The 20837-nt window shown below is 40.1% G+C and overlaps 1 protein-coding gene across 5 annotated transcripts in view; it reads left to right on the forward strand.

The window, feature by feature from the left end:
* The window catches only part of ankrd11 (ankyrin repeat domain 11), a 166189-nt gene that overhangs the window by 105096 nt on the left and 40256 nt on the right, over positions 1-20837 (forward strand). For 4 of the 5 annotated variants that reach the window (XM_033035670.1, XM_033035669.1, XM_033035672.1 and 1 more), the window contains one exon: positions 18832-18990. In XM_033035670.1, coding sequence (XP_032891561.1) covers positions 18832-18990 — 159 coding nt within the window. Of the gene's footprint in view, positions 1-5411; positions 5447-18831; positions 18991-20837 lie in introns of all 5 variants that reach the window. The other variant, XM_033035673.1, reaches the window with a different exon arrangement.

Raw genomic sequence — 20837 nt, forward strand, 5'->3', positions numbered from 1 at the left:
CAAACAGATGTTGAAATTCTGACGGTAACAGCCATAAGTCTGCTTAATGTCAAAGATCAAAGCTATTTGGAATGATCCAGAGAGGCTTTAATATTCAATTTTTTAGTCATTTTATAGAAGTGCGCAAGATTATCACATTTTTATATACATTGGGCCCAGATACGAGTTGCTTGATCAGGACTTTGCCAGATCTAGGCAGATTTATTAATTGCAAGACTGTGAATGGATTTTAAAAGTGATGTTTTAAAATAAAAGATTAAAAACTTTGCCCGTTAGTTAGTCATGCAATTATGAAGATCTTTAGTTCCACATTGACTAACAAACCTCATTGATCTTATTAACTGCTAAGAGAATATTAACTATCAAAACAGAACCCAGGTTTCAGCCATTCTCACAATGTCTGCAGAAAAATGGAAGATTGCAACCAAAGACAAGATGGCAGAAGGGAGGCAAGGGAGAAATAATCTGAGTGCCCTTTACAAAATGATTAATGATGAAGTCTGGCTTTCAGCCTTCAAGAAGAATTATGTAGAAATATCAACATTTCTTGATTTCTCAATGCTCATCAGTTTTCCATCTCCCATCCTTCATAAAATTTGAGTTTATCCAAACTGCTTCTGGTGTTCAAACTTGCCGTAAGTTCTGTTCACACACCATTAAGCCGACATGGCGCTTGCTTCAGTCAAAGCAACGAGTGTCTTAAATTTCACAAATGTTTTTGAAAACTCCTCTGGCTTTGCTCTCACGTTCTCTTTAATGTCCTCTAAAATTGTATCCCTTAGATTGCAGAACTGGATCTCTTGTGGAGCCTGATTTCATTGATCACTATTGGCAGCTGTATCGTTAGCCAGCTAGGTCTTCAACTCTGGAATGACCTATCTGAAACTCTCCACATCTTAATCTTTTCCTTCAAAATGCTCCTGAAAATGTATCTTTGTTACTAAGCTTTTAATAATCCCCTTTAATGTCTCAGAATGCTAACTGATGGTAAGTGTCCCAGAAAAGCAGACTTTGAAAGTTCAAAATATTAATTGAAACATTTCAAACAATTCTAGGCCTAATATTCTCTGCGGCAATTGGTAGATTTAGTTTGAATTGCAAAAAATGATTTATGTAGCTCTCATCAAATTAGTTATTTCCTTTTACATCTGTATTGTATGGCATAGCTACAGTTGTACCCTGAACTTTGCTATATTTACTCTGTAGCCAGCAACACGTGACATTGTTCACAGTTATGGTTATACAAAAGTTACCCGTGGTTATTCCACTAATTTATGATCCTGGTGACTCTGATAGCGGTGGTTACAGGGCCTAATCTTTATCACCTCTGTAAACAGCTCAATCACCAGTGTATTGCTTCAACTGTTAAGCTTGTAGAACTTGTACTGGGGCAAGCTTGGGCAGCTGACAACCCAGTGGTATGAACGTTGATTTCTCTCATTTTAAAGTGCCCCCTGCATTCCCTCTCTACTCCCCCCCCTCCACCCTAGACATCCTACTAGTTCCACTGTTCACGTCCTTGTATCCCTTTGTTATCACAGAGCTGCCAAGTAGTACGGATTTTCCGTATTTTGTACGGAAATGCGATCAGAATACGGATGTACGGATTTGCTTTGTAAAATACGTATTTTTTATAAATCAGCCTGACCCTGTTTCATCTTGCTGCTTAAAAAATGCTAGGATATAAAAAGTCATACTGTACCTCTAAAAATTATAGCAGATTAAATCAATTTGTATTTTAAATTTCAAGATCTGGACGGTTATTTTTGTAAGCTTTGATCTCCCTGTCCCGCTCCAGGTATGGGCTTTACACATAGCGCTATGGCCACAGACTGTTAGGGGAGGGAGGAGGGAGAGAAGGAGAGAGGGAGTGGGAGGGAGGGAGGGAATAAGAGAGCGAGGGAGGAAAAAAGGAAGGAGAGAGGGAGGGTGGGAGGGAAAGGGGGAGGATGAGAGAGAGGGGGGGGAGAGAGAGAGGGAGGATGGGAGGGAGAAGGAGGGAAAGGGAGGGAGGGAGAGAGAGGCTTCCAAAATGGCTTCTACATCATCATCTGGTGCTAAAAGCAGGAAGCAGCCGTTCAAACAGCAGTGTACAAGGAGATGGCAACGAATGCACTGTCACGTAAGGTGCGTAGAAGACATGCCAATTGGTAGCAATGTTATGCATTCTTGTACTCTTACTATGTACTCTTACTTGTTCTATGACCGCACATAGAAAATAACACTTTTTTCAGCGAAATGGCACCGCATAAAAATACTGATTTCCTCAGCAAAATACTGATTTTTTAGGTACAAGAATACTGAAATGCTCTGACAAAACTCGGCAACTGTGTAATCACCTCTTCCGCAGCCAACAATGGGGCGTTATAAACTCCACGTTTCCTTGATACTGTTACTGGCCCTGATTTGTTCTGTCCTTTTCCTACCTCCAATTTTTTTCCCTCTACTTTCAGACACAAAACGTCACCCATCCTTTTTCTCGGGAGATGCTGCCTGACCAGTTGACTTGCTCCAGCACTTTGTGTCTATCTTCTTGTACTGGGGCAAGCTGAATCTAAGAAAATGTTACATTTTCAGTGTAATTTCATGTTCTTGAAGTAAAATATGAAACAAGAAAGATGAAGAGAAAGAAAGACAGTATAATTTTTTCAATCACTAGCAAAAATCAAGTAATGAGACCAACAATAACTAATCAGTCTGAAGGAGGGTCCCAATCTGAACTGTCATCTAACCATGTTCTCCATGGATGTACCTGCTGAGTTACTCCAGTGTTTTGGGTCTTTCTTTGGTAAAACAGCATCTGCAGTTCATTGTTTCTACAACAATAATTTCTATTTATTTATACCCTTGACGATAATATAACATAAAACACCATTTAACAGCAAGTAGAACATCAAAGGGCAGGTGTAATAGCTTGGTCAAAGTCATCAATAGTGAATGCCTTAAAGGAGAAAAAAATGAGTAGGAGGAGATGTTGCCATCTGAAGACAAAGCCATGATCATTGAAACAATCAAATTCAGGAACAGTCTGGAAGCCAGAACTGGAGAAAGACAAATGTCTTCATGGTGTACAATTGGATGAAATTAGAGTGAAGACTATGTTTTGTTTCAAGAAAAACCTAAGCAATTTAAATTGAGGCAATGCTTAATGTGCCACAAATGTGGATCATGGAGTGGGGTGTGATGGGTAAACTGGGCAAATTAGTTGGGGAAGAGTGGCAGAGTTCTGGAGAAGTTTATGGAGGGCAGAAAAAGAGAGATCAGCCTATAATGTGTTGGAATAGTCACATTTAGAGTAATGCAAGCATAGCTGAGGATCATCCGCAGCCACCAAGCTGCATTGGGTTGATTTTGGCATTGTTAATGAGGTGAAAATGGGCAATTGTGCCGTTTGCAGGGCTGCTTAAAATTTACTTGCAGATGGACAATTCTAGGAACCGGCCTTTTTTTTGCCCAGGATGTCAAGTTAGTATCAAGTAAAACATGCCATAATCTCATGAGCTTTCATATGTTTAAATTGCACATATTTTAGTGGTTTTCTGATGCAGCTTAGATTGTGGAAAAGCTGATGTAATTGGGCAACAACATTGATTTCCACATTTAGTTGTTCACGTGCAGGCATTGGATAAACTTGCCTTTCATTGGTTAGTGGCGGCACCTAACGGCAGCGGCTCGACTACAGTCGTCTGTCTTTTTTTTAATTTTTGTCTTGTTAAATGTATGTCTTGAGTTAGTTTTTATTATTTTTTAGCTGTGTATATGTGGGGGGCTGTGGGGGAAACCGTTTAAATCTCTTCCCTGTGCGGGGACCCGACTATTCCCTGTCGGGTCTCGGATGTCGTTGGGCCTAACATCGTGGAGCCGGCGGCGACCTCCGGCCGGGACTAACTTGGGGACTCCAGTTGCAGAGCCTGCGGAACTGACATCGTGGAGCTGGCCAACTTTGGAGCGGGAAGAGCTGTGGTGGCGTGCGGCTGCGACCCGACTTTTGGAGTTCGGAGGCACCGGCCGCAGACCCGGTGGACGGGAACATCGGGAGCTCCAAGTCCCTGGTGGGAGACTGCTTTTCCGAGCTCCGCAACGGCGACTTCTCCCGCTGGAATCGCGGGTTTAAGGACATGGAGCCGGGGTCTAACATCGCCCGGCGTGGCTTAAACAGCCTCAGGACTTACCATCGCCCGCCGGGGGCTTTAACATCGGAGCCCCAGTTCGCCTCGACACTGCAGTTGGACTGCTGGACCACGGGAGAAGGAACAAAGGGAAGAGATAAAGACTTTGCCTTCCATCACAGTGAGGAGATGTTGGAGACTCACTGTGATGGATGTTTATGTGAACTGTGTTAAGTGTGGGTCTTGGATTGTTTTGTAATGTGAAAAACTGTAGAAATGATATTTCGTTCAAACCTAGGTTTGAATGACAATAAATTGCATTCTATTCTATTCATTCTATTCTGAGTACCACATTAGGACTACAAGCATTTGTGTGCTTGTTGTAACAGATCAAGAATCTATGCAGATATTGGAATTGTTCTCTGTTGGTGAAGTAATAATATTATTTGTGTCTGGCATATAGTTCAAAAGATTGTTACCACTTGTAAATAAACCAATAAATCTAAGAATAGTACTAAATGTTGTTACTTGGCATTGCATCATAAAGAACATGGTCAATCTGAACTGTTTAGTATATTTTGCTGTTTTTTTGTCAACCCTATATCTTCTATATCATGCCCGTGTCTGTGTTTGAGGGATTGGGTGGGTTTAAGTAAAGATCGAGAAAGCTATTTATGCAAGGTACAAAGTTACACAGCCTTATTTCCACAAAACCAATAATGGAATCTTCTCTTTTACTTCTCTATAGTTGATCTTCACCAGAAAGAGTTGAAACACAGGAGAAAAATGGTTTTAGTGGGTTTGTTCTCGTGCCCCCATTAACTAATATCTTGAAGGCAGAAATGTGTAGTGTGAAACAGTCAACAACTTTCTGGGTAGAACATTTTTAAAAATCGTAATTTTATTTTGCAGTTTTGAAATCAAAAACTTAATTGAAAATTAAAGTGTATCAGAATGAGCTATATATCCATTTATCCGAGACAAAAGCACCATAAAAAGATGATAAGAATTACAGTTGCAGCTACCATAATAACTCATTCAGCTGAACTAGCTGCAAACTTGGATTAAAAATACATTTCGAAGATGGATCATAGTAAATTTGAATCTTAATTCGTAAAGATACTGGTGACACTCACTTGCATGTATAAATTCTTACTGGCTGGATAATACCATAAATTTGTCAACAAGACAGTTGCTGCTTTTGAGATGGGATCAAGCTTTCTGCTTGATTTACAGTGCAGTTCTCGCCCTGTTGTGAATGGAATGTCTACTCTGTTCCTCAGTGTATACTTTCTCCAACAGGTTTTTGCAGGCTGCATTGGGAAGCAAATCATCAGGTAAGAAAAAGGCAATTAAAGTTCATTGTGTTCATTTTTAACATAAGACCTGCTAAACATAGCCTCGAAATATGTTGATGGCATCTCCATGTTCCGAATGATTACTTTCAGTATATGAAATTTTGGTAGCTGCCCTAATGGGCATAGTTTGGGGAGATCAAATGCATCTAAAAAGTGAAATTTAATAGTAAAGTTTTATTTTGTACAATAAGTATGATAAATGAAGTTTAAAATGTATCCTTTCAGTACTTGAAGCAATTTAAAACTGTGGTTGGGTACAGTTTAGGATATTGAACGTGAGAGCCTTTGGAGACCAGAATAGGTCCATCAGATCCATCAGTCGTGTAATTCTGAATCAAACTTCAAATTTATTTGGGCATTATCCCAACAGATTCTCATAATGCTCCTCATAATGCACAAACTGGGAATTATGATTGTGAGAGATTTTCACCAGATGAAAATATTTTTATTGCATTTTTGTCTCCCGAAATGTGCATTGAAATATAGTCTGTCCATAGTTTATAGCTATTTATATAGTTCTGAAATTTGCTTATGTTTTTGAAACGTTCATTGACTCAGCAGTTAACCATTCATTACTAGGTTTAGTGATGCTGAGCGGTACGCAATGAATAACTGGTACATGAGTAATTTTTGCAGCACAACTGAATCAAGATATCTTCTATGCAATTGTGTAACTGTAAATATGAAGCATAGAAGAATTCAGCAAGTTTGTAGAGCAGTAAAATAGTTAATTGATGCAGAAAGATCGCCATGGGCTAATTATACATATGATCTTGTGCTCTTCTAGTTTGCGTGGTTTTTCTATTTGCGCAAAAACGGTATGCGATTTTTCCGCCAGCTCACTCACTGTTCTGTGCTGTGCTGCGAGTGCAACAAGTTTCCCTGTGCTGCGATTGCAAGTTTCGTTTTGATCGGTGGTATATTGTAGAAGTTAGCGAGGTTAAAAAATCTTAAAAAACGCACGTGCGCAGATTGGTCTCCTCTCCTGTCAGGAGATTGGTCTCCTCTCCTGTCAGGAGATTGGTCTCCTCTCCTGTCAGTCACCCAGGATGGCGACGCCCAGGCTGGGACAGCGACGCCCCTTCCAGCGCACTATCGCCGCACTGATTGGCTGGCTCCTCTGTTTGGGGATTTTTCTTTAATATAGAGAGAATTCTTCTGTCATCAGCTGTGGAGATCTTCCTTGGCCTGCCAGTCCCTTTGCGATTAGTAAGCTCAACATTGCGCTCTTATTAATTATGTTCCAAACAGTTGATTTTGGTAAGCCTAAGGTTTGGCTGAAGTCTCTAACAGGCCTGAGCAACTACAAACACCTGTGAAGCCATGTGCCCCAAACATTATGGTGCCCTGAAATAGGGGGACTATGTATAAACACTGCTGTAATTTCTATATGGTGAAACCAAAATGTGTAAAAATACCCAATAAAATCTGACAATGTGCACTTTAACCACATGTGATTTTTTTCTATTACAAATCTCAAATTGTGAAGTACAGAGGCAAATAAATAAATGATGGGTCTTTGTCCCAAACATTATGGATGGCACTGTAAGTTAGATGTTTTACCACCAAAGTGGGAGGAAGTGGAAGTCGTAATAAGGCTTCTTCGGCCTCAGGGCCGAATGGAGTTCCTTACCGGGTATGCTGTATAAAAATGCACCTGATGTGCTTTGATTCTTGTGGAGGCTCTTGCATATAGTTTGGGAGAAGCAGGGCATACCAAGGGTTTGGCGTAGAGCAGGGGGAATTTTCATTCCCAAGGAGAAAGAGTCTTCAGAGTTAAGTCAGATTAGGCCTATATGTCTCCGAAATGTAGAAGGCAAGATTTTCTTTAGCATCGTAGCACCCAGGCTGGCAAGTTATTTAGAAAGGAATAGGTTAATAGATACCACAGTGCAGAAAGCAGGAATCCTAGGTTTCCCAGGTTGCTTAGAACACATTAGTGTACTATGGCACCAGACTGTGGAGTATTTTAAGTTCCTGGGAACCATCATCTCCAAGGACCTTAAATGGGTGGCCACCATGGACACCGCAGTCAGAAAGGCACAACAGAGGATGTACTTCCTGCGGCAGCTGAGGAAGCACAATCTGCCACAGGCAATGATGGTCAAATTCTAAACGGCCATCGTAGAGTCTGTTCTTATCTTCTCCATCATGATCTGGCTTGGCTCAGCCACCAAGCATGACATCCAGAGGCTGCAGCGAATCGTTCGATCAGCTGAGAAGGTTATTGGCTGCAACCTTCCCTCCATTGACGAACTGTACACTGCAAGAGCTAGGAAGCGAGCGGGTAAGATCATCTCTGACCCCTCTCACCCTAGCCACAAACTCTTTGAATCACTTCCCTCTGGAAGGCGACTCCGGACTGTCAAAGCTCCCGCAGCCAGACATAAAAACTGCTTTTTTTCATGAGTAGTAGCTCCACTCAATAACCAAAAATATGTAGCCTCCTTTTGTTCTGGTATTTTATTTAATTCACATGTTTAATCAATAATGTTTTATTATTAATGTTTTATGTGTCATTCCTGACTGTCACTATATTTCATGTCACTTGTGGGCGGAGCAACGAGGCAAATTCCTTGTATGTGAATACTTGGCCAACGAACTAACTGATCAATTAATTAATTAATTCAGGCAGCCAAGCTCGAGAGTATGTAGTGTTTTTGGACCTGGCAAATGCATTTGGATCTGTGCCACATAGTCTTATTTGGAATGTTTTTTGATTTATTTCGAGTTCCAGGATCAATAGTAAATTTAGTGAAAGCATATTCCCAAGATGTCCGAATGTATTTTAGTGCAGCAGACTTTATGACAGCATGGCAGAGACTAGAGATGGGCATTATGTACGGTGTTTACAATGGCGATGATGGAGCAGGTGATTAGAGCATCACGGTGGGTTGCGGCGGGGAGAGACGGCAGGACGGACTGCGCCTCCCTCCAATCAGGGCCTATATGGATGATATGACCTTGGTGACCCCAACAGTAGCTTGTACAAGAAGGATATTAGAGAAGTTAAATTATAATCTTAAATGGTCTAGATTGAAGATTAAGCCTAGTAAAGGGCCTGTCCCACATGGACGACCTAATCTACGAGTTTAGAAGACCCTAGACGAGTTGAAAAAAATGTCAAGGTCGTGTCGACTCGCCGAAGTAAAAGACCTCCTACGACTATGTCTACAACCCCCTTCGACCTCAGTCTTCCACACCTAAGACCAACTACGGCTAGCTACGAGTGGAAAATTATCACATGATAAAATTATGTCATGTTTGCATTTTTTTTCTCGGGCCAGTTACCGACCTACAGTCGACTACCTACGACTATCTACGACTACCATCACGACCTACTACGACCTTTCTCTACTACAAAGTCGCAGGATTTTGTGATGTACAAAATCTTTGCGCGCCATCTGCGTGACGCACAAATGATGGCCATGTGGGACAGGCCCTTTAGAAAGGATAGGGTAGTCAGGCACGTTGAAGTTGTGGTGTTTGCAGTTTGGGTTATTCCCAAGGTTGATGTGGACAGTATGTGAGGTGCCAATTTCTATGGTGGAAAGGTTAGAGAGATTAGTTAGTCATATATTAGGAAATGGTTAGTAGTCTTAGTTTTGTGGCTTTATATGGGAAAAGTATTCTCCAATAACCATTATCTAGCCTAACAGAGGAGTTTAAGTGTGCTAAGGTGAGGTGCAATTATCAGGGAGTAAGGATACCTTACTTAGTAATCTGCTGCCAAGTGTAACTAGAGGGAGGAAGTGGAACTTAAAGCAGGCAGTAGAAGAAGCACAAGCAGCTCTGAGGCAGACACATTGTTGGTAGGGTGCAGCAAGGGAAAGGAGGCTTAGGGCTCAGCACAGGGAAACCAGTGTGGAGTAAGGCAGGTTCCACAGAGAGGAGGAAATTTGTTGTAGAGCAGGTACGTTGTCAAGAGGAAGCCGTGAGGTGTGTATGGGCAGTAGCTCAAGTTAAGCAGGGACAGTGGATAAACTGGGGAAGTAGAAAAGAGGAGGTTTAGCTGGAGGGAGCTGAGGTGCATGGAGGTGGGTCATGTAAGTTTCCTTATAAAGGCTATTTATGATGTGCTGCCATCACCGCAGAACCTCAAACAATGGACAATTCAGTGGGCATCAGGGCTAGGAGTAGCGATTCATTTTGTCAGTGAGGGAGAGAAAGGTGGAGGAGGGAAGTTTGCAGATAGGTACGAGTCAAGCTAGTTACGGGGAGCCAATGATTGGGAGATGCGAGTAGATTTAGGAGGAAAGCGTGTAGTTCCGCAGGAAATATACTAGTTTGAGGCCTGATATAGTGTTCTGGTCAGTTAGTCAGCGGATAGTGTATTTTATAGAACTGACGGTGCCTTGGGGGAACTAAGTGGATGAGGCTTATGAAAGGAAAAGGCTGAGATATGTAGAGTTGGCAGCAGAAGTTGAGCAGCGAGGATGGAGAGCAAGAGTATGTCCAGTAGAGGTGGGTTGTAGAGGTTTCATAGCGAGATCCACCACCTCGCTATTTGGAGAGCTAGGAATTCGCAGACAGAGTTTGCGTTGTGCTGTAAAGCAAATGTCAGAGGCAGCAGAGCAAGGCAGTAGGTGGATTTGGTGGAGAAGAAATAGTGTCAGTTGGGGGCATGCAGTATGTGTGTTTCTTTGTAATTGTAGTCTGTGCAAGTGTATCCCGGTGTTGTGCAAGGGTAATATTTGTGATGTTACAAGCTTAATTATGGGCTAGGATTAGTGGAAGATAGGATGCTGGTTAGCATTTATTAGACGGAGCTAAATGGCTGCAGCTTCCTTTATTTAGTAGATACGGGTAGCATAGGTGGTGAGAGCAGGTATTGAGGGGGGGGGGGGGGTGGTTCTGGGACGCCAGCACCAACTGCTGAGCCTTCCCGAGATGTCGTTGGCGTAACTCAACGAAACACCAATGAAGGGAGGTGTCCACTTGATATACTTGAACCTACAGGATCAGTTTGATTTAAAGAGCTAATTAATATGTGGGTAGCTGTTTTTTATTGCATATGCTCATTTATTGTAAGTTGGTGTATTTAGTTAGATAATACTTTTATCATGGGCTTGGTTTTCTTAGTTGAGTGTTTATCTTGCAGTTATAGCATAAGTAGTTTGTGTTTTAATTGTAAGGCTGCTACAATAAAACTGCTGATGGAGGCGATGAATGATAGATCTATTGTCTAAATAATCGAGTAAACCTCTTGGTCTTTAATTTGGTTTGAAGCTACATGCATCCAGGCAAGTGGTGAGTATTCAATTGCACTTGTATCTTGAGCTTGTATCAGCTGAAGAAACGGCAGAATATTCGGGTGCTCTGCAGAACTTGCAGCATCATTTACAGAAGAATTATCCCCACATAAGATTTTTTTTTAATTTTACCTCAAGTTTGTTGCTGTAAATATCCATCTGCTTTTGAAAAGATCTGTTTGGGTGGTAAATCTTTGGAACTTTCTGCCTTCGAGGGTGATGGAGGCCAGATCATTTGATATATATCAGATGGCAATGAATAAATATTTTAAAGATTGAGTAATTAAATGCTATGGAGAACTGGCACAGAGGAGTTGACGCCAATATGAACAAGACGTGATCATATGAAATGATGTGGAGACTTGTGGGTCCTGGTTGCCTGCTACACGTCCTACATATACAATTATAAAAGGACTGGACAAACTCGATGCAGGAAAAAAAATCCCAATGTTGGGGGAGTCCAGAACCAGGGGCCACAGTCTAAGAATAAAGGGGAGGCCATTTAAAACTGAGATGAGAAAAAACGTTTTCACCCAGAGAATTGTGGATTTGTGGAATTCTCTGCCACAGAAGGCAGTAGAAGCCAATTCACCGGATTAATTTAAAAGTTAGATCGAGCTCTAGGGGCTAGCGGAATCAAAGGATATGGGAGAATGCAGGCACGGGTTACCGATTGTGGATGATTAGCCATGATCACAATGAATGGTGGTGCTGGCTCGAAGGGCCAAATGGCTTCCTCCTACACCCATTTTGTATGTTTCTATATACTTGTGTTCTGCTGAGCATTACATGGCTGGCGTTCTGATTTGGTGTACGCTTAAGAAATTACAACGTCAGCACTGCTGTCTAATCACCTAATAACAATGCAAAATTGAAAAATAACAGGCAAGGGTCTGAGGAAAAAAAACATGAATTTTGTGGCACTTTCTAATCAAAGATGATTGGATGCCAAGCATGACTTTGCAGCATTGATATCAAATAAAAAATCTATTGTATGCAGTTGGTTAGTCAAGTCAAGTCAAGTTTATTCGTCACATACACATACGAGATGTGCAGTGAAATGAAAAGTGGCAATGCTCGTAGACTTTGTGCAAAAAGACAAACAACAAACAACCAAACAAACTACAAACAGAATGGAACAGAATCACATATTCTTTTACATATTAAATATTGTGGGCGGAAGGAAAAAGGGAAAAAAACAGCAATTAAAAAAAAAGCAGTAGAGTGGTACAGTAAAGTTAGTCCCTGGTGAGATAGGAGTTTACAGTCCTAATGGCCTCTGGGAAGAAACTCCTTCTCAACCTCTCCGTTCTCACAGCATGGCAACGGAGGCGTTTGCCTGAACGTAGTAGCTGGAACAGTCCGTTGCAGGGGTGGAAGGGGTCTCCCATGATCTTATTGGCTCTGGAGTTGCACCTCCTGATGTATAGTTCCTGCAGAAGGCGAGTGAAGTTCCCATAGTGCGTTCGGCCGAACGCACCACTCTCTGCAGAGCCTTCTTGTCCTGGGCAGAGCAATTCCCAAACCAGATTGTAATATTTCCGGACAAGATGCTTTCCACAGCCGCTGAGTAGAAGCACTGGAGGATCCTCGGAGACACTCTGAATTTCCTCAATTGCCTAAGGTTGTAAAGGCGCTGCCTTGCCTTACTCACGAGTGCTGCGGCGTGTGATGTCCATGTCATATCCTCAGAGATGTGGACTCCCAGGTATTTAAAACAGCTCACCCTCTCCACAGTATCCCCATTTATCCTCAATGGTGTGTACGTCCTCGGATGATATGCCCTCCTAAAGTCCACGATCAGCTCCTTAGTTTTTTTGATGTTCAAGAGGAGGCTGTTGTCCTGACACCAGAGTGCCAGATTAGCCACCTCCTCCCGGTAGGCCTTCTCATCGTTGTCTGAGATCAGGCCCACCACTACAGTGTCATCAGCAAACTTGATGCATTAGGTTAGGTGCATAATATGCAAATAATTGTAGTGGGGCAATCTGATTTTGGTATGAGAACAATTTATAGTTATTGCATTCTTATATTCAAAATAAATTAGTTAAAAAAATTATAATTGGGTGATGGTAAGAAATTTTAGGGAAGTAAAAGTAAATAAGAAATCTTTGAACAATTTCACAAAGTTATTTAATACAGATGACAGACAAATAAGACTAATTTTCATTGTTTAATTGTGTAACAGTTTTAGTTTAGTCATAATGAACAATGTTTTAGGGAGATTGTATTTAAAATATGACCTTTTGTTAAAACTTGAAACTGTATTGTAAACTACAGTATGCACAAAGCAAAATAATGACAGTTTGATTCATGTATTGCCTTATTCTAAATAAAATTATATTTAAATTGTAGTTGACCAGTTGCATTTGTTTTTTTGTGTGTTTTGCTTTGTAATATGCATTAATGCACACCATTCACTGTACCTAATTAGTGTTGGTGTCATGTCCACTTAATTGTATTGGATTTTTCCATTAATCAATGGTTTTCACCTCACAGTGACATTAAAGGTTTTACCACTATCCCCAAGTTAATCATTCCATTTTGGGTTGTCCATATAATAACCTGTCTTCATAATAATCTATGTTTCCATATAATATGTCCATATAATAATCTATGTTTCCAGCATCCAGCCTATTTTGCTCTTGCACCCAAGATGTTTTTTGCAATGACTTAGAGGTAACCTCAATACCATTCTGCTGTCGTAGCTACTTATCTTGGTTATTACCCTCTGCTGTGCTTCAATATTTGATTTCATAATGGACACATTTAACTGGCAGATGAGGAAGGGTTTAGTGGTGATGGTGCATTTATCATGGAGGATAATGTTTATTTGTAAATGACATCTTTGTTTTCCCCCAATGTCTTGTGCTAAAAATCAAGCATCCTAACATTCTTATTTATAATGTGACAAGTGAAATGTAATCATCTTGACACATTTATTTGAAGTATTTTTTGAGGTAACATGCTAGTCTACTCTAGTAGTTCAATATTTAGACTGAACTTGTACATTATGAAAGATTTATTTTTTTATACCTGGAAACCAGGCGCCCAGAAAAACTCCTAAAACACTACTCACTTCATTGAACTGTGGTGGCGGGGAATGTGGAAAGAGTATGTATCACAATGGCGCAGAAGTTTGTACCTTTGTACCTAAGCTTCACGGATTCAGCGATCCAGGTTTGGTATGGATTCTCTCCATGTAGAGTTTTTGCAAGTGATAGAAAAATCAAAGTGAAGCTGTTCTCACTCTACGTATGAGAAAGAATGTTATAGAGCCAGTGACTGAAATTATGGGACTGATAAGTATGTTCTGTTGGGTCTGGCATGGTTCCGAAGAGCCCAATGTGTAAATATAACAGCATCTCAAGCAGAACAATTGTTTATACGTGCAATATAATCCCTAAAAAGTCTTTTGCGGTTGCTTTAGTTTAACAACAATCTCATCCGTCTTGGCTGGGTGCACAAGATCCTGTGGATCTAACTTGGTTCCTGGCACATTGCAGTAAGTGCAGGAAACTTGTGAACTATTTAGTCTAGATCTTGAATAACTCCATGGAAACAACTTAAATAGCAGTTTCTCTCAACTTTGGGCTATCGCAGTTCTCTAAAATTGTTGTCGTAATTGCATACAAATTCTTCATTGTGCTTTGAAGTATCCAGAAGCTCTTTGCCCCAGTTAGTTCTCACAAGGGTCCTCACACTCCTTCATTTATAAATACGATACTAATTCTATGAATATTCTATTATGATTGGTGTGATTAAAAAAAAAATTCTCATGTTGAGGTTTTAACTTTTCCTTTACTGATGTGTGGCTTGTTCATTCCACTGTACATTCAGGTGACTGCAGTTTAGCATCTGCTGGAATTGCAGGAGGCGTAATATTAATGCCCATTTTACTAAACTTGGTTAATGCAGTGAGGTGTAAGATGCCTTGGAGATTGGAAATGGGTAGTTGGGCCAAGATGATCCTTGATGACAAACAGTTGTGCATCTGGTGCACTATCGATACCAGTTTATTTTTGGTATGGACTTGTTTGTAACAAACTCTTTGTCATGACATAATGAATAACCAAGAGAAGCCTGGAAGACTAAATATATGGGAAGATCTTAAGCTTTCATGAGCAATTTATAGAGAATGATGAATGAAAGCATTGTTGAAGAATTCATCTCAGTACAATTGTAATACAGTTTCATTCAACTTGGAATTTGTGCATTTATTTCTCAAAATGTTGGAGGCATTCAGAAACAACTGGAATTTTTACAAATTTGATTGGTGGCTAAATATGACCAAGTACGTAATTTTTTTTCTCTTCAGCTTAATCTACTCAGTCTTCGTACATAACACCCTCTCAAAAATCAAATTTTCACTCTCCAATGCAACTATATCCTTCCTTGCTTAATGAGCACAAAATTCTGTACATTGCTCTATCTAACGTCCTGTATAAATAAAGCAAATGTTCCTTAATCTTGTGGCCCAATCTCCTTGCATTAACTGCCAAAATAATTGTATACTGTATCTAAATTCTAACCATGTACTTCATATATGATGTCTCTTTAAACACCATTTAATACTTGCTCACTGTTTTAAGAAATAAAATATTTATTCTTTGTGCCAAGTAATATAACTTAATTTTATTTCCCAATATACTTCATCTGTTGTCCCAAAAAAATCTCCTACTTAGCATATTATTGCCCTAATTATTGTTGATAATAATAATGGTATAGGAAAAATCCACAGAGGAGGTTGGTCAATAAATTGTGCGTAACATAGTAATGCAGATTGAGAATTGGTTATCAGACTGAAAGTAAAGGAGTGGGAATAAACTGAGCCTTAAGGTTGGCATGCTGTGACAACAGGGTGGCTGCAGATCACAGCCATTGCTGCAGATCACAGGGATCTGCAGCCATTCACAATCAGTAGCAACCATTTGTTCAAGGATACCAAATGGGTAAGTTTGCTGACTAAATTAAACTAGGTTATTATTGCTATACAGAGAAGATGTAAACAGGCTTCCAGGGAAATCGACAGGCTGAGTGAGTGGGGCATAGCAGATAGAATATATTGTGAAAAATCTGAGGTCATCCACTTTGGTGCATATAACGGCAAAGTAGAATACTTATTAAATGGCGAGAAATTGGTCTTTTATTTTCAAAGAGACCCAGGTGTGCTACTACGCAGGTCACTGAAGACCAACTTGCAGGGTGCAGCAAGTGATTCGGAAGGTAAATGATACATCAGCTTGCCTTTTGAGAGAATTTGAATACAAGACGTCCTTGGTTTTATTGCCTTATATAGGGCCTTGGTGAAACAATATCTGGATTACACTATGCTGTTCTGATTTTCCAATCAAAGAGATGATGCATTTGTTATGGAGTAAAGATTTGCCAGCCTGGTTCCAGGGATGGTCGGTTTGTTGTGTGTGAGTGGGATAAGAGGTAATCTCCTTAAAGCTAGGAAGGATGTTTCCCCAGATGGAGGAGTCAAGGATGAGGAAGCACAGACACAGAATAAATCCTACACCATTTAGGACTGAGACGAGAAGAAATTTCTTCAGAAAATAGAAATCTTTACCCTGGAGTCGCTGTGTTCATTCAAAACAGACATTGATAAATTTCTGGACATAATGGGGTTGAGGAATAATGGGATAATGTAATAAAATAATGCTGGTGAATGATGGAAGGGGGTCAAATGGCTTACTCTTACTCGTTATTCCTTTTGGTAAATAAATGTTACAATTTCAAAAATTGCTTCAAAATATTGAATTAAAAAACTGGTTTTAGATTATTATAAATGTTCTATATTACTTTTAATGGAAAATGATTATGTCAGATCATTACTAACATTAGGATTTCAGGTTATGTTCTTCTATTGCCATAGCTGGCAAGTAGTACGGATTTTCCGTATTTCGTATGGAAATGCTATACGAATATGGAAATTCGAATTTGCGTTGTTAAATACGGATTTATTTTTAAATGACGACCGCTGCACCGGCCATGTTGCAACAAAATCGCCTTGGAATTTTACATTTTTAAAAAGCTAGAGTATAATGAGTACTGCAGAAAGATTGGAGTAGTTTATCACTTGATTCAACTGAAACGAAAACGATTTGTTGACTGCCATGTTAGCATTTGTTAACAGCCAGTAGTTATACAATGTGTCACCAATACATCTATCTGCATTCCTCAGTAAATATAATTGTGTTTTGACCAAGTATTAATGACGCTGCGTTCCTTTGAATAAAATTCATGGGAGAATTTCTTAAAACTCACTGTCATTAAGGGATCCGGACCGCGAGCACGGGCTTCTTCCTGGTGTGCAGGTACAGTCATTCACCCACGTTATTTTTAAGAAGGAACTGCAGATGCTGGAACAATCGAAGGTAGACAAAAATGCTGGAGAAACTCAGCAGGTGAGGCAGCATCGACAAAAATGCTGCAGAAACTCAGCGGGTGAGACACAAATGCTGGAGAAACTCAGCGGGTGAGGCAGCATCTCACCCGCTGAGTTTCTCCAGCATTTTTGTGTCACCCGCTGAGCTTCTCCTGCATTTTCGTCTTACCCACTGAGTTTCTCCAGCATTTTTTTCTCACCCACTGAGTTTCTCCAGCATTTTTTTCTCACCCACTGAGTTTCTCCAGCATTTTTTTCTCACCCACTGAGTTTCTCCAGCATTTTTGTCCACCCACGTTATTTAGTAATTTGTACCCGTCATTTAGGGATGTTATATGAATTTTTTTTAATTACGTTTATGTGTATTGTTTTCTCTCTCTCCTTCAAGGTTAGTTCTTCTGTTTGCCTTTATTTGCTTCAGTTTTATTTAGTGTTATTTATCACGTTGTGGTTGTAGCTTTTGTACGATTTATATATATCCGGCCGGCTATCTTTCACTACTTGACTCGTGCTCATGAGATATGATTTCAGGATGCTGATATGATCTACTAATGCGGTCATTGTACCGAGCGCTAAATCCCTTCAGCTGTACCTGCAACTGAATTCCGATTTTTTTGTTTTCCTATTTGTCAAATTTTTTATTGCCCGATTATTTGGTGGCCAATCAACCGCTGTCTCTAAGGGGGTTGTGTCCAATCACCGACCAGCTTCCCTTAAAATTCCCGTCCAATCAACAAATCGGTCTCCTCCCATCCAATCAGCTGCTGTCTCCAAGGGCATTGTGTCCAATCACATAATGCGCTGGTCACTCGGTGGCCAATCAAACGGAGTCTCCGAGGGGCGTTGCGACCAATCACCGACCAGCTTCCCTTACTGAAACAGACGATGGCTGCAGCCAACAAAGAGAAAGAGAGAGAGATGCAAGAAAGCAGCTATGACATATAATACACAATCTCTGTATTACAAATATAAATTAAACAAGTTATGCATTCTTGTACTCTTACATGGGTATGACCGTACATGAAAAAAAAAAAAAAATTCAGCCCATAGCGTAAAAATACTGATTTCCTCAGCAAAATACTGATTTTCAGGTACTAGAATACTGAAATGCTCTGAGAAAACTTGGCAGCTCTGTATTGCAATAGGACTTTAATACTTGAAGTTAATTTTGCAATCTATTTTATTTTATTAGTATAGGTGGCATGTTGGCGACTTTGCTTGTTGTGATTATTTCATTTTTGGATAAATGCGATGAAAAAAATCATATTTTTTTCTTGTATTATGGGATTCTTAGACCACTTTACATTTAAAGTTGTTTTTGAAAGCAAAAAAAAGAAGTGATTATGCCGAGTGACCATCGATTCTGGCAAAATTCCAAATTTATTCTCTAGCCTAGCAAGTGCAAATTAGAATCGTACAGAATCCTGATGTCATACTGTTAGCGATTCTGAAAGAAATGGGCAAATGCGCGACTATTACACAAGGGTTAATTTTGTTCCACAATGTCAGATTGTTTTTCAGATGCTTGGCTTCCCCAGGCTCATAGATGAAGAACATTGTTGTTGTGAGATACCAGTCTGTTCACACCGTTAGAAGGTGCATAAAGGGGATAAAACCAAAGAAGGTGGAAAAATATGCCAAGACTTTAAAATAGTACGTGCAACACAAAATGTCTTGCTCCTCACAAAACAAAAATTCTTTGTCATCTTTGCTTACAGAAAAGCAAGGTCCAGAACGGAAAAGAGTGAAGAAAGAGGCTGGAACCAGAAGGTCTGGATTGTTTGGGGCAGGAATAAGGGCAGGCTGTCCACTCTCAGAACGACAACAAGTTGCTTTGCTGATGCAAATGACGGCAGAAGAATCAGCAAATAGTCCAGGTCAGCTGTAAGAATAATTGAAAATCTGGAACGTATGCATGCGGTGGTGATGAAAGTGAAATATTTTAAGTTTTTACAATTGTTTTGATTTACTTGCGGTACTTTTTTTCATGCAATGTCACAATCAAGGTAATGGTTATGTAATAATTGAATTCTTATAAATTGACAAAATGCACTTACCTTGTAAAAAACAAAATGCTGAAAATCTACCAGAGAAAATACTGCAAATATCCAGCAAATTGTGCCAGTGTTGATAAAGAGATGTTAAATTTGGTTTTCACCATAATCATTCTTCATTATTCACATACAAACACAGCTACTGCCAAGTGACCTGTTAAATTCTTCCTATGCTGTTTTCAGAAACACAAACATGTCTTCCAAGTGACACAGTGATCTGCTTGTGCTATTTCCAATGCAGTATATTGTACTTGTTGAGCATTGTAATGCCTCATTTACATCTCGAGACCAGTTTGAGATTTGCTGAGTCATTTGTTGACACCTTCATTACATCAACCCTGAGCTTCTTGTTAATTGTCACCTTATTTGTCGCCTTCATACTCCATCCTTAGTTTGGTCTGGACAAAGTTTCAGTGAACCACAAAGCAATCTCATGTGATGCTGCATTTCATCTTAAGTGCATAAGCTGCCATCCAACCTAAACTCTCCTGAGATGGTAAATAGATTAGGCGCATTAGCGCCTAATTTGTGGGGGGTTCAGGCCAGAGCAGAGGGAAGTTATTGCCCAGTATGGTGAGTTCCAGTTGATACTTCACCCGATTACTAGTTCTAGTTGGCAAGGTTTTAGCATCTTAGATTTTGTGGGCGCTCCCCTGTCAAATTTCCTTTGTGTTTCCTGACGGCTGTGTTAATGCCGTCAGCTCACCACCTCGATTTCTTTGCCTAATTGCTTTACAGTTCATAGATTCATCCTTGCATAAATATTCTTCACAGTTTTTTTTTCGAATGTCTCGGGATACTTTGTAGTAATCTTGGGTAGAAACAAAATGCTGGAGTAACTCAGCGGGTGAGGCAGCATCTCTGGAGAGAAGGAATGGGCGACGTTTCGGGTCGAGACCCTTCTCTTGATTCTGGACATGCAATGCCTTCAGGTTGAACCTCCGAATTCCTTGTAGCCCAGACCGTCCAATGTCTTTACAAAGTTTAACCAACCTCAAGAAACCCATTGCATCTCTGTCCGTATCTTTGTAAGGATCTGTCTCAAATGTAAAGGTTCACATTTGAGCATTGCCAATTTGTAATTTTGCAGTTAATTTTAAATTGCTTAAATCTTTAAATTCTTAACCCCTGCCTGAAATCGGCGTTCCTCACTCACATGTTCCCTCAGCAAATGGGATTAGCATTTCTTCACAATCTAACTAAACTGCGGTATTCGTGTAGCTATTAATCAACTTGCACACATACTATTTTGCTTCAAGGAGAATGACACTAGTTTCACCGGTTCTCTCTAAGATCCTTCATGCCTTAAACCTTTCTGATAAATATTTTCTATACCTCTTGAAGACCTTCATGACCTTTTTTTTGCTCTAATGAAAAGGTTCTGTGTTCTTTTGTCTACTAAACTGTGAGATCTGCTCACCTTTGCCCTTGAAATATAGAGTCGAAGCACATCTGATTATGGTCCATTATTTATATTTTATTATTGGCACGCTGCGATTTCCTCCCATATAGACTGAAGGACAAAAGGGACAGCGGCGTTTATGTTGTGAATTTGTTTGGCATAAATAGACCAAGAAAAAAAGTAACGTGCTGTATAGAGAACTCCTCTATAACAAATAGACATGGAGTATAGTAACTGACTTAAGTCAGTGACACCAAAGTGAATCTAT

Source organism: Amblyraja radiata, chromosome 17 (genome assembly GCF_010909765.2).
Source record: "Amblyraja radiata isolate CabotCenter1 chromosome 17, sAmbRad1.1.pri, whole genome shotgun sequence".
NCBI lineage: Eukaryota > Metazoa > Chordata > Chondrichthyes > Rajiformes > Rajidae > Amblyraja > Amblyraja radiata.